The following is a 21,069-nucleotide window of genomic DNA, read 5'->3' as shown; positions in this document are numbered from 1 at the left end:
TGAAATAACTTTACTGCTCACTTTTACTGGTGAAATTTTTGAACTTACATATCTCTACCTCTTTAACAGTTATTCATCATCGTTCTTTTATTTACTTTCCCTTTCTATTTTCAGCAGTTTTTTCTTAAGAAACCATGCTAAAATATTTATCAGCCTCCTGAACGACAAAAATTCCATTGACATATCAGTACAATGTAACTCTAAGCAAATTTTTATTCTATACCAGTCAGCAAAATTCGTAAATGTTGAGGAAGTATGAGGGTTGTCGAGAAAGTAAGTTTATCTATTTGATATCTTCTGAAATGAGGTAGAAAAGATTCACAACTCACAATAAAGGATCATACACATGCTATGTGTTGTGAAGGCTGCATAATTTTCCCAATGCTGTATCCTTGAAGGTATTTCTTAGCAAATGAGCGGTATAATGTGGATGATTATGAATGATCAAAGCGACAAGATTAAAGAATGACACTTCAGTTAACTGCAGTTCTGACGTAATTGATATCAAAGTAAACTTGATCAGTATTGAAATTTTTAGACCATAAAATGTGCTCTACCATATTTTATATGAATTTCAACCATCCTCCAGTCACTTATTCATGATTAGCAATAGATCCAATGGCTCACATATTGGTGACGCATTGTGAAATTTTACTGTCGTTCATAGAGGAGATAGGTTCATTAAATTTTTCAATTTTTCTTGAAGTTCAAGGCAACAGACTATGATGAATTAAAACTTGTATTTTTTAATTTTTTTAATTTTTATTATTAATTTTCTACAAAAAAGGAATTGTTTTCTGTTTTAAACTAATGACTTTACAATGTTAAGGATGGTACAATCATCTTAACCACGTCAAATTAAACAAAGCTCAGGGCTTGCCTACATTTTCGATCTTCCTGTTGATCCCTGTGCTCTGCTAATGGTTTAAAAAAAAAAATTCTGAGATCTTACAGTATACATATTTATTTAATCTGGCTTAATTAAAGTTTCCAAGTATATTTTGTGTTTTTGACCTATTCACCTCCCATAAAATTTAAACTATAATCCTTGACTCTGATAATCTTCCATCTTTTTTGCTTTTCCAACTGTAATTTACTTGAATTTCAGAGGACTGAAAGATTCCCAGGGATCAGTTAGAAGATATAAAAACGTATGGCATACAAGATTATAATAATACCCTAAAACGTTTTAAATCTAAATCTAACACTAGCAGTTTTTTGTTTTTTCAGTATGAATAGTCTGTCTAACGCTCTGGTAAAAAAATCAGTCATTTATCCTGTAGATATTGCTAGTTTCAGCGGAAGTCAAATCTAAGTTCTTTGTCACTTTCTCAGAGCTGTTATTCTCCTCTTCATTTACTCCAGTCAAAGAAGTAAACAACTCGCTCGCTTGGTCACTAGAGGCCATCATAATTATTAAATCAAGCATATAAGAATAATTACTATTTACTGCTTCGATTTAAATAAGAAGTGTAATATAGTAAATGTTTAATGGTTATCATCAGATAATGTAGGAACAAAAAGTAATTAAATCTTTAAACTCTTCATGAAGACAACCCTGATTTGGGGGTAATTGAATTTCACCAAGAACAAATAAGGATGTTCGGTGCATTCAAACTGTCAAAGCAGCATACATAAGAAAGTGATAAAATGGAACAGTTTAAAAACATACTCTTTAAACTATCACTAAAAGGAAAGCTTTTGCGCTCTCGTAAGTATGGGTGCTATATTTTTGAAGCAGAGAATTTGGCCCATTTATCTGGAAAAGAGGTCTATCCAATGCAGGTAGACTTCATAAATTCGGTTGTGGCAATGTTAGATTGACTGTTGACAATAAGTGTCAATAACGGCAGTGTAAAGGTAAAAAAATAATTTGATTTTTTACTGATCATAGTTTTTAGCTGATGCACTAGGAAACATGAAAGCTGATTTAGCATTCTAGACGTTCGAAAAGTGTATAAGAGCTCTTGACTTGCTGAATAAATGCTTTAATTAACTGAATCAACCCATCTGCATGAAATTTTTTTTAAACTGAAGCTTATTTTTTGAGTAGATTCCATCCTCCCATGAAAAAAACTTATGGCAGAAAATCTTTTAGCATCATTCACCATGAGAGGCAATACTGCAAAATAGCCATTTTTACAAGGGCCTGTATATGTATGGAATAAAATCAGCTTTCAGGAGGTTGTGTAGTTCGGAATAGGTTCAGCAGCGCCTAGGTAAGCAGGGCCTATCAAACATTCTGTGTTGGGTCACCAATTTCGAAGTTGATATATAGCCTTATATGATCCATCATGCAACTCTTGCCTATTGCCTTAAGTGGTACTCACATGAAGGTTAAAGAAACTAATGAGAGTCGCTGTGTGTAGTATAAGGTACCTAGGGTTTGGTAAATCGCTAGAATCAATTCCACACTCTGAGCGTGATCAACTCAAGATCTCATTTATACTTTTTTTGACACATAGGATGTTCAGTATTCTACACCTCCTTCCACGTACCTAATAGATAAAGTGAGAGTTACCATACACTATCCTCACTTCAAAAATCAAACAGTAGTATGGTCAATTTAACGAATTTTTTCTCCCAGGTATCTTTTGAGCAGTACTTCTTGAAAGAGTATCAAGCGACATCAGCTAATGCCATCTGTGGGCAATTTATTCGTTCTTAAGAGAACGGTTGTGCCGATTCTGTTGAAAATTGCAGGTACCTAGGTATTGGCCCTAGCTTCCTCAACGATATTTTCAAGAGAATCGGTCATAAAAAATTAAACTGTCCCAGTAAATTGGCAACATCCGGTATCGCTCGGTTCCCTCTCAAGAGCACCTTGATCCCCTCGGCCGCCATTAAAATCAATGCAAGAGCATGGACAAGACGACGGTGTAAGTCGGCAATCACATAACTCGGTTTGCGACGTCGCAGACTTCCAGTCATACATTATTTTTTAAACGGAAAACTACTCAACAGCAGTTCTGTAAAACTGCCGTAGTTTTTCTTCTCTGCGCGAAGAAAATTCTGCATAATCTTCAAGGAATGATGTCAATGTGTTCTCCTTCAAAAAAATAACATAGAGGCGGAAATTTTCAGACACCGCAAACGAGTTATGTGATTGCCGACTTACACCGTCGAAGAGTATCGTTTTGTTTTAAGGTGGTGGCTGACGTTAGTGGGAGTGGGAGAGGACCCTGTTTCACGCTCACTATGAGTATTGGTGGTTCTTGACGGGCTTCCTGGCGCGGTTCTTGACCATACTGCTGAGGTCGATGCTGTCGCCGTTGGGCATGACGTATCGGTTGTTGGTGTAGTCGATGTAGCCGTTGGTGTCGGAGGCCTCCTCGTCCTGCTCCTTGTTGCGGTTGCACGGGATGCCCGAGGTGTAGGAGTACTCCCGCCTGTTCCCGTCCGGGTCGATGTACCCGTATTTCCCGCGCGTCACGCAGTCGATCCCGATCGTCTCCTCTTTGAAGGAGCCGTCGTCGTTCTCGAAACCCCACGTGATCGAGCCGTCCGGGTTGTCCTCTCTGTATCGTTTCAGGATCTGAAAAAGGAAAGGAAAGAAAAGAAATTTAGAAATTCATAAAGTTACCCTTAAGATGGTGGATGTTGTTCAGGAATGGGCGTCCCGCTACGAGAAGATGCCCCCCCCCCCCCCCTACACTCTTTGCTTTGCTGATGATCAGGTGGTAATAGCTCAGGACGAAGAAGATGCGAATTACATGACGCGCAAGTTAGTGGAAGTATACCGTAAGTGGGGGATGGAAGTTAATGTGGTAAAGACGGAGAAGTTGGTTATCGGTGGTGATCAGCAAAGCATTGAACTGGAGGATGGTCGGAAAATTCAGGACTGTGAAGAGTATAAATATCTGGGAGTATGGTTAACTAAGGACGGAAATTTGGATCGGGCCATTAAAGATCGGAATGTGCAAGGCAGGAAAGCTATCGTGATGCTAAATGGGGCTCTCTGGGACCAGAGTATCTCCAAGGAGACCAAACGAAAAATTTACAACGTCATCGTGAAGAGTATCGTAACTTACGGGAGTGAGGTCTGGCAACTCAAGAAAAGAACTGAAGACATGTTTAGGGCAACTGAGATGGACTTTTGGCGAAGGTCTGCTGGGATATCGAGAGGAGAGCGTATCCGCAATGAAAGGGTACGCGAGATAATGGGTGTGGAGAAGGACATCGTGCACGATATCAGGTCCAAGCAGTTGGTCTGGTATGGACATGTGCGAAGGATGGCAGACGATCGGTTGCCCAAGCAGGTCTTCGATTGGGTTCCTCCCGGAAGGCGACGGCGTGGACGTCCTGTAAAAGGTTGGCGACAAGGGGTGGAGGCGGAGATCAGGAGGTGCCAATTGCCTGATGATCTCTGGGAGGATAGGGGGCAATGGCGATTGGGCGTCGCAGAGCGCGAGGCTGCGCTATAAAAGCGGCTTTATGTATGTATGTATGCATAGTTACAGCCTCAAGTTAGTTGCCTCGAGTACTATTTGGTCCTTGAACGTGCTTTTAGACGGAGTGGCGTCTCGCGTTCCTCTTCGAAAAGAAGGAGAGGCATATTCGGAAACGGCGCGTGACCAAGGTCGAATATATCGACGGTGCAAGTCCGCAAACACGTATCCCGTTAGCGGTGTTTGAAAATCTCCGCTCCTATTTTATTTTATAAAGGAGAGCAAATTGACATATTTCCTTGACGTTTTCGCAGAATTCTCTCGCAACTGAGAGGAAAAATCAAAGCAGTTTTAAGAATTGCCGTTGAGTAGTTTTTCATTTGAAATTAAAGTATGACTGGAAGTCAGCGACGACGTCGCAAACCGAAGTACGTGATTGCCGACTTACACCGTCGATATGTATCATTTGAAAATCCAATCAACATGCAGCGTACAAACGTAGATTAGTGAGTAAATGCGAATGTTTGAGGTAACCCTTCGATGTTCGGTGACGAGTGACGACGCATAAGAAACGCCTTCACTATGAAAAGATACCTCCTAGCGTTGCCTCGGAGGCAGAATAGTTGCATCCTTTGAAAATCCAATCAACAGCCTACCAGCGTAGGCTAGTGAGTAAATGCTCTTGTTTCAGCTAAACCTTCGATGTTCAGTGAAGAGTGACGACGCATAAGAAACGCCTTCTCTGTGGAAAGATACCTCCTAGCGTTGCCTCGGAGGCCGAATAGTTGTATCATTTGAAAGCCCAATCAACTATGCAGAACCGTAGATTAGTGAGTATAAATGCGATTGATTGAGATAATCCTTCGATGTACGACGAAGAGTGACGACGCATAAGAAACGCCTTCAATGTGAAAAGATACCTCCTAGCGTTGCCTCGGAGGCCGGATAGTTGCATCACTTGAAAGCCCAATCAACAATGCAGAACCTTAGATTGGTGAGTAACGCGGTCGTTCGAGCTTACCCTTCGATGTTCGGTGACGAGTGACGACGCATAAGAAACGCCTTCATTGTGAAAAGATACTTCCTAGCGTTGCCTCGGAGGCCGAATAGTTGCATCCGTAAATCGGTGAGTAATGCGGTTGTTTGAGATAATCCTTGAAGGTGCCATATCAGGATGCGCAAAAAGTATGAACATACTTTTAACATCTCAAGGACGGTCGCAGATATTCACATAGATAAGGTATTTGCCGCTTCATGCCGCAAAGGCATGTTTGAGGAATTTGCGATTTGATCATTGATACTTGTGTAAAAGTTTGCGAGAAACATGATGGTGCCACTGGTTTTCTCTGAAATTAACTCCCAAGCTCAGAAAAAGCTCTCAAGTTGAGGCCAAAATGGAGGGGATATCCCACGCTATTCTGAGAGTCCACCTCTACATCAACACAAACTCTTCATGCAAAGATAGGGAGCAAATACACTGACAGGGCTGCCACTTTATTTGAGGGCTCTAAAACTGAAAACGAGGCAACCCTGCTAACGTATTTGCTCCCTATCTTCGCATGGAGTTTGTCTTGATGTAGAGGTGGACTCTCAGGATAGCGTGGGATATCCCTTCCATTTTGGTCTCAACTTGAGAGCTTTTTTTGAGCCCGGGAGTTGATTTCAGAGAAAGCCAGTGGCACCATCGTGTCTCTCACGAACTTTTATATAAGAATCAATAGAATAGTCAAATCGCAAATTCCTCACACATGCAGCATCTCCATCGCGACTGCACTTATGGTTTTCCAGAATTATTTCTCGCAGCGTATATGCAGTGAAAATGAGGTATGCAAAGACGAAAGAGCCAGCGTACATGTGCGAGGATACTGACTGGGGAGCCGGTGCAATTAAGGAGTAAGGCGTGGAAAGTTCTTTACCTGGGCGACTGGTTTTTTCTCTCTGTAGCCAGCCCTGTCAATGTCGTTCCTCTCGGCGGTGGCGGTCGGTTGGAGCGGGCGCGCCGGCTTCTCGTACTGCGGGGCTTTCGAAGTCTGCTGTCGGACACCCGCGTTCGGACCCTGCGGCCGGAACTGCGCCTTCCTCTGCGGACCCTGCTGGCCTCCCTCGTTTAAGCTCGCTGGAGGTGCAGCCGGCTTGAACTGCATCAACATATAGGGAAAACAAATGAATCAGTGAGTTTGTCATTGAAGTCACTGAAGTCATTGAAGTTAGCGCATCTGTTCCAACTTGGACCTTTAAAATGCCCTTAGGCCTTGTCTCCACGGGACGTTTTCATGGGATTTGTCCCAAGTTCGAATCGCAGGAATGAAACTTCTGGGATTTTTCCCAGTTACCGTCTCCACGAGACGGGGCTCATACAGTCCTGCGACTAGTTTGCGCAGGAAGATAAATTAGTTAAAGTCGAGTATTTAACCGGGATTAAAATAATAATTGCACTCAATTGACAATTAGACACATTATTTTAACTGAACAAACATTAACAATGTAGTAAGAATAAAATATTGCACGATTCGTTTTCACTTCTTCTTCTTCTCTCAGTGGATCCTAGGGGTACAAGTACCACACTTGGTACTGGGAAAAATATTGATTAACTCAATATTTTTCCCAACTTCGTAAGTGGGATTTTTCCCTGGGACAAATCTCGTGAAACGGGTCGTGGAGACAAGGCCCTAAGTGCTTGTATTTTGGCACCACAAATCTCTTTCTTAGACTATAATTTCTTCATTTACTGTTCGGTTTCGTGTGTGTCTTGATTCTTTTCATTTTTCCGAGTTGGTGTGTTTTCGTTCTCACTGATTCAAATAAGTCTCTATACTTACTGTACTGCTGCCGTGCTAAGGAAAAACACCGTATGAACATCCGAGAGTTGCCAAATTTCCTTCGATAAAATATTTAATCTTGAGGAGACTTATGAATATTTTGCCTCGCGATTTTCATGAACTTTAGGTGAAATTACGAACGAAATTATCTGAAAAACTGGGAGGAAAATATTCATGGGTTTACCAGGAAATTTGCGTTTTATCAGAGGAACTTTGGCAACGCCTGAAGGTTCATACGGCATTTTCCTTAGCACGGCAGAAATGGCCTCTCGGAAAATATTTATTTTTGAAGAAACTTAAGAATATTTTCCGTTGAAATTTTCAGACACTTTAGACCAAATTTCGAGCAGTATTTCCGAAAAATCGGAAGAAATTTTTTTTTTAATTTTCCCGTAAATGCGTGATCTCTTGAAGGAAATTTGGCAACGCCTGGAGGCTCATACGGCGTTATTCCTTAGCACCTTAGAATTGGTCAGATGCGCTGGTCATAGAATAATCTTCTGATGCTTGATTCTTGTATATCAGCTAAAAATAAAAATACGTGTCCAAACAGCAACTTTCTACGTTCAATATTAGCCGAGATATCGCGCTTTGAACAATTCGGTTTATGACGCCGCGCCATCCAACGCGGTAATGGCACCCTTGGCTCCTTCCAACTTGGTTTCATCAGTCAGGAAAACACACTTTTGCACTAGATACTCAACCTGAAACTTGGATGAAAGTAAGGTGGAAGAAATCAAAGGGTGTCACTACCGTGGTGGATGATGTCAAACCGATTTTTTTCAAAGCGCGATATCTCGGCTAATATTAGGTATAGAAAGTTGCCGTTAGGACAGATTTTATTATTTCTTGCTGATCCACAAGAATTAAGTATCAAAACATACGATTCTGTAATTAGCGCAACTGACCTATTAGAGAGCGTTATGCCTGTAGACACACATCTTTAGTTTTGAAAATGGGGAAAAGTTACTAAACGAAGAGCGTGGAGACGGAACACGCACAGAAGAAATATGTAGAGCGAGAACTGTGACAGTTTCCGCATGTATTATAGAAAATCACTTAAATGACTCTTTAAAATAATTCGGGCGTGAATAATTATTTGTATACCTATACCTTGTACCTCTTTATTTTTATGGCTAAGTTAGGAAAGGTTAGCCGTAATGAGGGGGGGGGGGTTTTGGGGGGAGGGAGGGTGTGTTTTACTAATTTTGGTATCTTAAAATGAGTTCGCTCGTACCACAATATCGGAGCTCGAAACCTGTCCCTCAACGAGGACCAATGTCAAAAAACCATCCAGTCAACAATGTCTATTCCAGTCAAACAATGTTCCTATTCCGAGAGGGGGGGAGGAGGGTCGAATTTTCGGCATTACGCATTTCATGAAACCAGAGAAATGATCCAGAAATGGTTTGAAACAAGCAGAACTTATCAAGAAGCAACATGAATTTTCCGCTCTCGACGATACAGCTGGCCGCGCTTTCCTTTCAACGCTTCTCCTACCGCGCCTCTTCAGAGACTCAAACGCACGGGTAGAAAAGTATCCTCCTCGTTTCGCACGCTCGTCCATAACGATTCGGGAAGTCTCGATTCATTTAGGTTAAGCTAATTAGAACTCTTTTCATTAAATTCATAAAACCTGACCCTTATGAACGGTTAATCGATTTGTTGTCATTACCCCCCTCCCCCTCCTTATCTTGGATGTTACGTTCGTCCGGCAGCGAGAAAACCACGCTGTTGCGGGTTTAACCAAAGGAACTAAATTAATGGGCGAAGAACGTCAAAATGCAGGCGCCTCTTTTCGTTTAAACTAGAGTACCTGTATAGCGAGAGTATGGACAGATGTGAAACTCCGAAAATACATCAGGCCTTCACCGATGCTTCTGCGAATAAAGTCAGGGCCCAGAAATGCAGCCAACCTATGAATTTCAAGTACCCAAAGCGATTTACTAATACTATTGTTACGAACCGTCGTTTATTAAGCAAGCGTTTGGCTCAGTTTTTGCATAAATTTACTCAATTTCGCGGAAGAACGCTCATTTCTGTACATTCTTGGTTATCTTGGTTAGAATTGGAATCTGCAGACTGGCAGTGAAATTTTGTGCGTTAGAAGTTGGTCAGAAGGGTGGCTGCACTTTTGGGCCCTAAGCCCTCCATGAAGCGATCTGTCCATACTCTCGCTATACATATAGGTACTCTAGTTTAAACTAAAGGCAAGCAGAGAATCTAAAATTGAAGCTTGCATAATTTTGCAACGACGTGCAAATCTCTCGGCGCTCCGGATCTGCTCGCTAAAGTCTTTCCTGGTCGGTTGAGTACAAATAATTTAAACGACGACCTTGGGATGAGTGAGCAAGAGCGAAAAAGGCTGCCCTCGGCCCCGGGGCTTGGGCTTTGGACGAATCGACTTTGGAGACGGGCAACACACAGTGGAACGAGTTTATCGGACTGAAAATCTTTGACAAATAGTGGACATTTTTATGTTCATTTCGCCGCATTTTAAATTTTAAGGGGTACCTCTGAAAGGAAATTTCACGACGGAACCGATGGAGATACTTTTAAACCTCTCCGTTTTTTTACTAACGGAGATATATGCTTTTCAAATTTTTCACACCATATCTGACCTCCAGACCCACTGTGCGGCGGGGACAACGGGCGTCCCACTCGCAGTCTACCGGAGGACGCTTGCAACGCGGCGCCCGACGCCCGTCTGCCTTGATATTTCCGAACCGAGCAAGGAGACTGCCGATTTTATGCTCATCGAATTCCGCTATACTTTAAACGCGTCTTTTTTAAGTCGGATTATCTGAGTCGGGTGACGGCAAGTATTGACTGAAATTCAAAGTCGCAGCATGCTGCAGCTGTCATCGATGCATTAGAGTCCCTTTATACTGAGAGTCAAGACAATGTGAATCCATTTCTGATTGGTTCCCGTATTTTAGGTCTTCACAGTGTCACAAACGGGAATAAAGATTAAATTTTCACCGATTGCAAAGATTATAATCTGGAATGGACCAGGGAATCACGGGTTCGGCAAGGAACAAACGGAATGAGAGAGGGAACGAAGGAAGGAATTTGAAAATGGGCCGATCAAAGATTACAAAAAACATTCAATTTCTGTAATCTTTATTCCCGTTTGTGACTCCATGAGAGGTGTTGTCTTGACTCTCAGTATAAAGGGACTATACGATGCATCGAATAAATACACCGCTGTAAATTAACGAGAGACGCTGTAAGCTGCCGTTCATAAAATGCGCAACGCTGAAAATTGGATTTTTGTTTAAATTCCCCCTTCTTCTTGTACCACATTCGTAACACGTTTGCATCCCCTTAAAAAAGTACGAGATGCTTTTTTCAACACCCTCCCCCTCTTGGAATAGGGTTTGTGATAAATTTCAGATGGAAAGTTGCCACCTCACGTCGATTTCATCTGAGGTTTTAAAAAAGTCGACGCTACGTGCCAAGTATAGCGTTGGGTAACACAGTCCTGAACATATTTTCCCTCCTTATAACGCACCTGTTACGCGGGTACGCAGGCTCAGATCCCTTCTGGGCGCCCCTTCACTAGAGGGTTTGGTAAAATCGCGGAGGGACAAAATAAATGTTGTTAATATTTTGATGGAATAACCCGATTACCAAAATTGTCCCACATTTGCCTGTCGATTCATCGAGGTTTTCGATTTTTAGCCGCTCGCTGGGCTTTTGATTTGTTATTGTTTACATTTACGCTGACGTCAGAATGACATATGGGCTATCTGAATAAATTGGGTGATCAACCACAGCCAAATTCGCTCGTATTTTTGTAGGGTTTAACAACGCATTTATAGCTTAAGATAGCTGCGCAATGTATTATGCAGCACCATCTGACGTTTGCCAAATCTCTATTTGATAATATATGAATTTCCAGGAAAATCTGGGAATATTCTTCTCAGAATTTTTCAGAGAATATGATGTGCGATCAGATTTAAATTATCTTTAAATTTGAAGAGAAAATATCCATAACTTTCCTCAAAAATAAACATTTTATCAGAGGATCGACACGCCATTTTTTCGCACTTCCTCCCCACATGTTCGTCACCAGACTGACTTGCAATTGCTTTGTACTTGCAATTGCGCGGTTCGTTGTACCGCGTCGATTTCGTAATAATGTGGGTGTTAATAAGATTTAAATGTTAAAAATCTTAAATTTCAATAAGACTTAACCTGCAAAACCGCAGAATCCAACGGGAATTTAACAACGACACCTCGATTTTTTCCCGTCTGACTGACCCGTCGAGCTGACGTCGTCGTTGAGATGACGTCAATCCTGCTAAGATCCGGCCATTTTTGTTGGGCAGCAAAAGTAACTTAACAACGCACCTTATGGAGATATTTATAGACTGACCTGTTTGGCGGGGACGAAGGAATCGCCCTCCTCCTGGATGATGAAGGGTGTGGGGGCGAAGCCCACGCTGGCAGGCTGGCGGAAGACGGGGAGGGCGGGCTGCTGGGGCGGGGGGCGGAAGAGCGGCTGTCGCTGCGTCACCGTGACGGCCGGGAGAGTCGGGTCCTGCGCCTCAGGCTCGTCATCCTCCTCCACGACGGGGCGCTGGGGGGCGAAGGGGCCGTCCGGGAGGGGGCGCCCCTGCGGCGGGAACGGCGACGGCGCGAACGGGACCGGCGCCCCCGACTTCTGCTCCGACTCGGCGTCCAGCGGCGAGATCCGCCCGGCACGCGCCTGGAAGGGGCGTCGCAGGAACTTGGGGCGCCCCGGGGGCGGAGCCTGCGCTTGAGACTGTGCTTGAGGGGCTTGGTCCTCCGGAGCCTGGATCCGTCGACTCTGGGGCCTGCACAGTAAGAAAAATTAACCTGATATACAGAGGCAGCAATTTGGCAACACCAGATTTCCTCCATTTAAACCTATGCTAAATAATCGACTCTTGTTGGAGCACTTGGCCTCTCCAAGAATCGATACATTTCCATGGGTTTAAATGGAGAAAAGACAATGTTGCCAATCGAGATGTTGCATGTGTGAGGGATTTGCGATTTAACCATTGATTCTTATGTAAAAGTTCGCGAGAAACACGATGGTGCCACTGGTTTTCTCTGAAATCATCTCTCAAGCTCGAAAAAGCTCTCAAAATGAGGCCAAAATGGAGGGGATATCCCACCCTACCCCGAGAGTCCACCTCTACATAAAAAAAAACTCTCCATGCAAAGATAGGGAGCAAATACATTAGCAGGGTTGACACTTTATTTGGGGACTCCAAAACTGAAAACAAGGCAACCCTTCTAATGTATTTGCTCCCTATCTTTGCATGGAGAGTTTGTTTTGATGTAGAGGTGGACTCTCAGGGTAGGGTGGGATATCCCCTCTATTTTGACCTCAACTTGAGAGCTTTTTTTGAGCTTGGGAGTTGATTTCAGAGAAAACCAGTGGCAACATCGTGTTTCTCGCGAACTTTTACTTATGAATCAATGGTCAAATCGTAAATCCCTCACACATGCAACATCTCCGTTTGCTGGATCCAACGATGCTGATATGGGAAGTAGAACACAAAGTAACCTAAACGTGTGGTTAATGTGTTGAATGGACCGCGTTTAGCAGAAAGGAACCAAGTCAAATCAGTTACTGCCAGCTTTAACCGGACAATTTAATGTTTTACAAGAGCACGTTTTTGCGGATTCCTTTGAAAATTTCAAGGAATTTGCTTCGTATTATGCGGGAAATTCACTGTAATTTTCACATAAATCCGCACAACCGTTTTAATGTAAAAAATGAAATTGCTCAATTAAATTTGGTAAAAGCTGATGTAGCATGGTTCCTTTCTGCTTTACGCGGTCCAAATGGTTTGTTTATCTTTGGGTCACATTGACCAGATATTTAGATTGAAAATTTGCAACCTCGTTATAAATCGGGCGCGAGCCGCCAGGATCGAACCTGGATCGCATTGGCGAGAGTCCAGTTGATGAATCGGTTAATCGAATTTTTGGACAATCAAAAATTTAGTAATTGATTACCAATCGAATCGAATCAAACTTAATTGATTTGTCAAGACTTTTTCGCAGCCTCCGCATGTCCTTACAAACCTGGTGCCAGTGTTTACTTTCTTAACCTTGCGTTAAAGTCTTTCATTAAAGATCAGTCTGGATGGAAGCTAGGAGAGACGGGGGTAATCGATTAATTGAATCGAACCGATAGTGACCAAATAATCGATTAATTAATGGATGTATGATGTGTATATTTAGAAAAGGTAAATTTTCATGAAAACAACCTTTATGAACACCAGTGGCGTGGCGTGAATTGCGATATATCGAATGTTATACCATATGAACCCACGGTAAAGAATCGATTATTAAGGTGTTCGCTGCGAACACCCTGTTTATCGATCCTTTTCCATAGGTTTAAATGGCATAACAATCGATGTATCGCAAAGCACGCCACGCCACTGATGAAAACAGCATTTGTACTGAATCTAAGAATCAAGAATTATGAATGCCGAACATTTTCTTTGATAACTGAGCAGATTTGGATAAAATTACTGCCGTTATTGCTCCTAAAATCCTATTTTTTTCATAAAATATCAGGAAAGATTTGTGCTCCTAGAAATCCATCAAATCATCCTTGAAAAATCATTCGGTTAAATTGTCCAGAAAATTCTCTGAGAATTAAAAAAAAATAAGAGCTCTCTAGTTTTCCAGGAAATTCGTATTTAATTCAAGGAAATTTGGCAACGTTGGAGTGTTCATACGGCTTTTTCCATAAACGCTCAGTGATATCCGAGCGTAGAATATAGCAATGATTTCGGTAATAACGCCTTGATACAACTATTCGTGCTCAATGGACATCCGTGTTGCATACTAAAAATTGAAGGCGCTTCGGTCAGTCTAGTCCACGAAGCAGTGCCCGCAGCCGCACGCTGTCACAACTCGGTGTGGCGGTGAGATGTAATATCCTGATGTTTAAAAATGGTGCAAAAATATCCTTCCCTGTCATCTTGCCTTGAATTTTTCCAGAGAATATAATATTTTCACTCATTCTTAACGGCGTGCCACATGTTGCTGCGTACATTGCTTCAAGGAGTAGAGTGACTGAAGCGCCTTCCACTTTGTCATGTGCAACACGCGTGTCTATAGAGTGCGAATAGTCGTATCAACGTGATAGTATCAACATCACTGACGTAGACTGAGATGATAGCACAAGAAGCCTCGCTTCGTCTTTTTCCAGTTGAGAGTCGTTTAGATAAATTGAATTAAAAAACGCTAATATTTTGAAGTTCTGTGGTTAAAAACAATTTTAATTGATCTTTATTATTTCATGGGTAAAATATCTTCAATTGATGTCACTCGGGGATTAAGATTGCTGTTGACACTTGACACCACGCTCTCGCAATCAGTCATGATACAGCGTTGCAAAGTTTTTGTAACATGTCCGAGACCACTCGTGCCAGGCTTTTCCCCGTTATTTTAGGTCGAATAATATTTGGGACGGCAGAATTGAAACGTAAATGGTACCTGGGAATTGAACTTTCATGGCCTCGAAGTCCCTCGGCCTCCCCAAGGGTTCATTTTCCATTTAACTCCCTAGTCGCCGACATCAACCGACCTACAATATCCGAGAAAAAAACCTGGCACAAACGATGTTCAATTTTCATCTAAATATTTCTTCCTGGTCGCCATTTATGGTAGGGATTTTTCCCCTAAGCATTATTTCTTCGTCCCGAAGACGATATTTAGATCTATTGGTCGACTTTGATGTCAGCATCTCGAGGTGTGATATATATATAATTTTCATGTATTTTTTTCAATTTTTAATATTTTGTATTTTTCAAAGTTGTCATTCGGATCCGAAGAAAGGCGACTCTAGTTAAGGTATTGTTGAAATAAGAGGGCAATCTCTTGCTCTTGCATGAAAAACTTACCTAAAAGATGGCCGAGGGCGATCGCCAGGAACAGGGAAAGCTCCAGGGATGGAGGGAGGTAAAGGTCTCGGGCTTCCCTCCGAGGGATCGTAAGTGTTGAACTGCTGACTGTGCGTTTGTACTGCTATAACCAGCAGCAGAGCCTGCGACAAAAAATTCATTTGGATTAACGTACACATACAAAAAGTACATACCTACACTGAACAAAAAATAAAACCACAAGCGTGTAAAGGCAAGACTTTTTTTTATTAATTCTATTAATTAATTCTAAAAAATAATTAAATCATTCTCTTTTGATCAGAGTCAAGCGCGAGGAAACCTATCCTAGTAGTTTAAGATTTCCTTCTCTATTTACTCGCGCGGATACCATGGCTGTTCCATGCAACAGAAAGGGTACATTGTTTGAGATACATTGATTAAAGAAGGAAAAGAAAAAAAATACTAAAAATATGCAAATTAAGAATACATACCGCACCTAATTTTTTTTGTTTCTTTTTTTTTTTTATTAAAGTATAATTCTTTCGAGTTTGCATCACTTAATTCTCGTAAATTTTTAGTCGTAAAGAGGTTTCGTAAGTATCATTTTACTTTGCGTATTGCTCTACGAAGCATATAATTTTTGTGGTAAGTTTCACAAAGCCAATGTTGGCTAGAAACGGTATTTCTAAATTTCCACCCAAAATCCGTTTCTTCGCAACCCTGAATTGGCCGTAGCAGGTCGCGTATATCTGTGCGTATATAATCAGAGAGATTGAAGTTGGAATGATACTTTGTGTCTTCTTCCTCCCAAAAATTCCGAGCCCAGTTTGCAGTTTAACGCTGTTGATTTCACGGGCAAGATCATGCTCGAGATTTTTGCTGTATGCAACGTATCATGGTAGGTCTTGGCGAGGTTTTCGAAATCGATTGAGTGGCCTCTTAATGCAAATTTAGACCCCAAACGTGGATTTATTTCTAATCTTATTCCCAAGTATCCCATCGGTTTTTGAGACGAACATGATTTAAGATTAATTTGTCGAGACGGGAGAAATCTTGTCTCTGCGGTTCTAGTACGGCTTAAAACGCGGGTTTCCTCCCGTTGAGACTATATACAAATAGAGATTCTATTAAATAGAAGCAGGAATGGAAATTAAATCGCTGGTAAACTGAGTCATTAACGCGTCTCGGACTTGAAACCGGTTCTGCATTAAAAAAAAGAGCTCTCGGGTATTTGAAGCACTTGCAAGAGTGCCCCAGTGACTCACATGAATAGAATTACTGTGATATCGAACGAGCAGAATGCTTTTTATTCATCAGAAACATACGGCGACCTCCCCCAAGGCCCAAATTTTATCCGTGGCTAACTTTCATTTGGACCGCGTTATGCAGAAAGCAACCAAAGCCATCAGCAATTGCCAACTTTACCTGAGCAATTCAATTTTTCACATGAAAACGGCCGGTTGTGCGGATTTTTGTGCAAATTTCAGTGAATTTTCTGCCGTGTTCGAGGCAAACTCCTAAAATTTTCAAAAACAATTTTCGCAAAAAGTTACCTTGTAAAAAATTCAATTTCTCGGACTTTGCGTTTATAGCTGATGTGGCTTGGTTGCTTTCTGCTAAACGCGGTACATTTGAGGACAGCTTCAAGTGTTATTAATTTTGTTATTCGATGGCTAATCAAAGATCCGTGCCTATTGGAATCATGAGAGTGGTGCGGCTTTACAAAATAGAAAATCTAAGGAGACAAGGAACTGGAGGGATGAATGTAATCATTTTTGTTGTTTACTGTGTACTTTTGTCTCTGTCCTCCAAAGAAGCCCTTGCGATCAAGTGACTCAGTGAGCAATTAATGTAAGGTGTAAGTGGGATGGTGCAGATTAATTACTGGGAACTAAGAGGTATTTGCTCGGAGGAAAACAGCATTAGCTTCAAGAGCGAAAGTAATGGGCAACACTTATGTCGTGCTAAGGGAGAACACCGTATGAACATTTGAGAGTTGCCAAATTTTTCGGATTAAAACATGTATTTTTGAAGAAAGTTATGCATATTTTTCCTTGAAAGTTTCAGATATTATTGATTGTAACGCGGACAAAATTGTCAGAAAAATTTGAAGTAAAATATACACAATTTTCGCAGCGAATTGGCGTTTTATTGAAGGAGAGATATGGCAACTTCTGAAGGCTCATAGGGCTTTTTTCCTGTGCACGGTAAACTTGGTCGCGGGACGCGGGTGTCATCAGAGTCAGGAGCCAGAAAATGAGCTCCGACTTGAGACCGTAGAAAGTTTTATTGGATGATATGCCGTTGCTACTGCGCCGCTCCTGCCGTCTGCCGTGCCCGCAAAGCCGTTGATTTTTGTGGTTTCCTCTTCACGCTTTCGAGCTCTGCCGTAACCGTAAGCTCCGCGCACCGTGCTACGCTGCCGTGCTAAGGAAGAACGCCGTATGAGCCTTTAGACGTTGCCAAGTTTCCTCTAATAAAAACCGAATTTACTGGGAAAATTGCGAATATTATTCTCCAAAATTTTTAGATAATTTTGTACTCAATGTAATCTAAAATATCTGAAAATTTCAAGGAAAAATATTCATAAATGTTGTCAAAAATACATGCTTTATCAAGGGAAATTTGGCAACTCTCGAATGTTCGTACGGCGTTTTTCCTTACCTCGGCAGTACGCCGGCCGTATTCTGTCCTGCTGAGGAAAAACGCCGCATGAACATTCAAATGTTGCCAAATCTACCCTCACAAAATATTTATTTTTGCGAAAAGTTATGAGTATTTCCCATTGACATTTCCAAACGCTTTAAATTAAATTATGAACAAAATCCCTGAAAATTTGGAAGAAAAATACTCACGAATTTCCCAGAGAATTTGTGATTTGTCGAAGGAAGTTTGGAAACTGAAGGCTTATACGACAGTTTTCCTTAGCACGGCAGTAATTTTCAGTTAAAATTGGACCGCGTTTAGCAGAAAGGAGCTAAGCCACATGAGCTATTGCCGAATTTAACAGGGCATTTTAATTTTTTACAGGAGAACGTTTGTGCAGATTCCTTTGAAAATGTCAAGGAATTTGCTTCGTATTATGCGGGAAATTCACTTTGATTTTCACATAAATCCGCACAACCGTTTTCATTTAAAGAATTAATTTCATATATTAAAGCTGCCCGATTAAATTCGGCAATAGCTGATGTGGCATGGTTCCTTTCTACTCCATTTTTTTACAGGAGAGCGTTTGTGCGGATGTCTTTGAAGATTTCAAGGAATCTGCCTCGCACTATGCAGAAACTCCATTGACATTTGCACAACGGTTTTCATGTAAAATATAAAATTGCCTACTTAAATGGCAATAGCGGATGGTACCTTTCTGCTTGACGCGGTTCAATTATCGCACGACGAGTACTACACGAGGGAGGTTCTTCTTGAAAGAGCACCTCGATTGGGAGAAGAGAAACAAACACAGGGAGATCAATTTTTTATTGGATCAGCCATCATCGGACCACTGGTCACCAACATACCAAATTTGGTGATCATAATAATTCAGCTGGTGACTTGTCAGTTTTTTCCCCCTTTGACAAGCATTTTTGAGTTCAATTCGGTCACCAACTGGTGCCGAAAACGTCAGGAATGATGTAAACGGCAAACCATAAAGCTAGCAAGATTGCAACGAGAAAGGTTTGGGTAAACTTAATTTGTTTGAGGAGACAGAAAAAACCAAAAGTCAGTAGGTTGCTTTGAATATATGGCATTGGGTTTATTGTCTGACAGTCTGACCGATGTTTGATCAATGTGGCAAATATAAGGAAGACGTAATAATGCCATACCTAATAATTGCTGTAGATCTTGATGCTTACAGGGTTTCAGTTTGTTAATTTAATTAATTTCGTAAAAATAGAACTTGCTTTCTGGGAGCATGAAAGAAATACAAATCCGCTTTTTTTGTCTTTAAGTTTTTACAATATAAAGACCCTCTTTCATCGCGGCCTCAATTTTGAAACTTTCTAAGTGCTTGAAAAATAATTTTAGTGAAAGCAGGTGATACCTTTGTGTTAATCGCAAAATTTTACCTTGAAATAAATGAAAGAAGAAAAGCGAGGAAGAAGAGGGGGAATAACAAAATAAGAGGAAACAGGAGAGGAAAAGGTGGAGAAAGTAAACTAAACAAGGAAATATAAGAAAATGAAGGAAAGAAAGAAGGCGAAAAAGAGAAAGAAGAAAATGCATTTTTCTATGACTTTCTTACTTCTCTCCCTTCTTCTGTCTCTTTCGCTTCGTTTTTCACTTCTTTTCCTCCATCCTTTCCTTTATTTTTCTTCCTCCTATTTTTTCGTCTTATGATTCGAGTATCAAAGACTTGGATCTGTCAGACAACGGTTACCGATGTAAATTGAGTTAGGTTTGTGGTAAATGAAAGCTTCTTAAAATTCAAGCCGGAAGAATCATCGCGCGGAACCGGTATCTTTCAAGAGCACTGTATCAGACCGTAGACACTAGTAACAGTTGACCTCTGCCTTTTTGAGCTCATTGACTGTTAGTACGGTTTATTGCAGCCGCCAGCCGTGGACCTTCTCATTGCCAAGTGTAAATCGGCATTACGAGAGTGTAAAACGTGTAATATGCGGCAAACGAGTTTACTACATAAGCTGGCTGATTATAGAAATCTATAGACGTAAAGCTAAACTTTAAGAAGACACAGGGAAAACATAGCTAGAGCGTAGAGGTACAGTAGGTAAAAGTAATTCCGTCGAACTTCTTATTCGCGAAAGTCCTACTTTTCTACTCTGCGTTGGAGTCTCTGAATTTTTTTTTTCTGGAGGTATAAAAAGATTGGAAGTCAAAAGAGTGACTTGATAGACGGAGTAAAATTCGGATTGTGACAAGGGAGCTTTATTCGCCTATTAAAATTTGTCAGGTTGGGATACAGTCGTTCGATTCCATGGCGTTTTATTTGCGACAAAGAAAATATTCTTGTCACAGAAGTGTATTGTTCATCTGAGATTGCGGTTTCACTAAGATGGCTCCAGCGTGGGCGAAAAGCTTAAGTATATCGAGGTTTCGAGGTCCTTAACGGTTGGATTTAAGGTGAACTGCTCTGTTAACTCGATTTAAGAGGTATGGTATGAAATATCAACATCGATGTCTCGAACAATCAGGGACTTCTCTAGAGCTGGCACATTGGAATTATTATTCACAAGCCTTGCCAGATCGTATGATAAAAGCCTATTTTGCATACAATTTTAAGGAAGGAGGACTGATTTTTAGCAAAAATTGGCAAACATGTCGTTACCTCTCCTGCTTAGCATGCGCGGAAGATGTATACCGTGCAGGATGCTCGTGTGTCGCCAAGTCGGAATAGAAACATTTGATTTTGTCGCATCACCTGAGACCGAGGTAGACAAAATTTTGCCAAATCGGGGATGTACTTGGCTAAATGGCATGGTGCGTTCTCCTGGGAAGCAACCAAAAAAACTGAGGGGATTAAAAGTTGCTAAAATCAGGCTTTACCACTGAATGTGCAGACAGTGATAGTGCCAGCTTGGGGAAAACAAACTCGGCGCATTGAATTTTAGCTAGCAACTTGATACTTCAAGATGTCTAATCACAGTTTTTCCACAATACCTACATTGTTCAACAGCGAGCTAATAATTAAAGTTGATAGACAAAGCTATAGACAAAAAAGACAAAGGGAAAATGAAGCGATCCTGTTGGTAAATCGGGTGCTCATCATAGACTAAGAGGGTGCAAATGATTGACCATAACCATTGAGTCTTTCGTGGGTTCATGGGTTGGTTGCGCCGTTAGTTAGTCTATCGCTTACTTTCTGAACGTGACACCGCCTGCTTCCACCAATAGGATCGCCCCAGTTTCACTGTCTTCTTTGTCTATCAATTTCAATAATCAGCTCTAGCGATCTATCGGCGATGAAACTGCGATAAAAACGCGAAAATATGTTTCTTTTTTCGACCTTGATAATTGAAAAGGAGAGTA

At 41.3% G+C, this 21,069-nt stretch overlaps 1 protein-coding gene across 1 annotated transcript in view; it reads right to left on the bottom strand.

The window, feature by feature from the left end:
- Positions 1-37: 37 nt before the first annotated feature.
- LOC109043790 (uncharacterized) overlaps positions 38-21,069 on the bottom strand; it is a 36,612-nt gene continuing 15,580 nt past the window's right edge. The window contains exons 2-5 of the mRNA XM_019061099.2: positions 15,106-15,248; positions 11,589-12,030; positions 6,305-6,526; positions 38-3,535 (exon numbers count right to left, since the gene is read on the bottom strand). Coding sequence (XP_018916644.2) covers positions 3,197-3,535; positions 6,305-6,526; positions 11,589-12,030; positions 15,106-15,248 — 1,146 coding nt within the window. The 3' untranslated portion in view covers positions 38-3,196. The remainder of the gene's footprint in view (positions 3,536-6,304; positions 6,527-11,588; positions 12,031-15,105; positions 15,249-21,069) is intronic.

This window comes from Bemisia tabaci, chromosome 4, assembly GCF_918797505.1.
Source record: "Bemisia tabaci chromosome 4, PGI_BMITA_v3".
Lineage (NCBI taxonomy): Eukaryota > Metazoa > Arthropoda > Insecta > Hemiptera > Aleyrodidae > Bemisia > Bemisia tabaci.
Note: the sequence above shows the minus strand (reverse complement) of the source record. Positions and strands in the feature narration are given on the sequence as shown.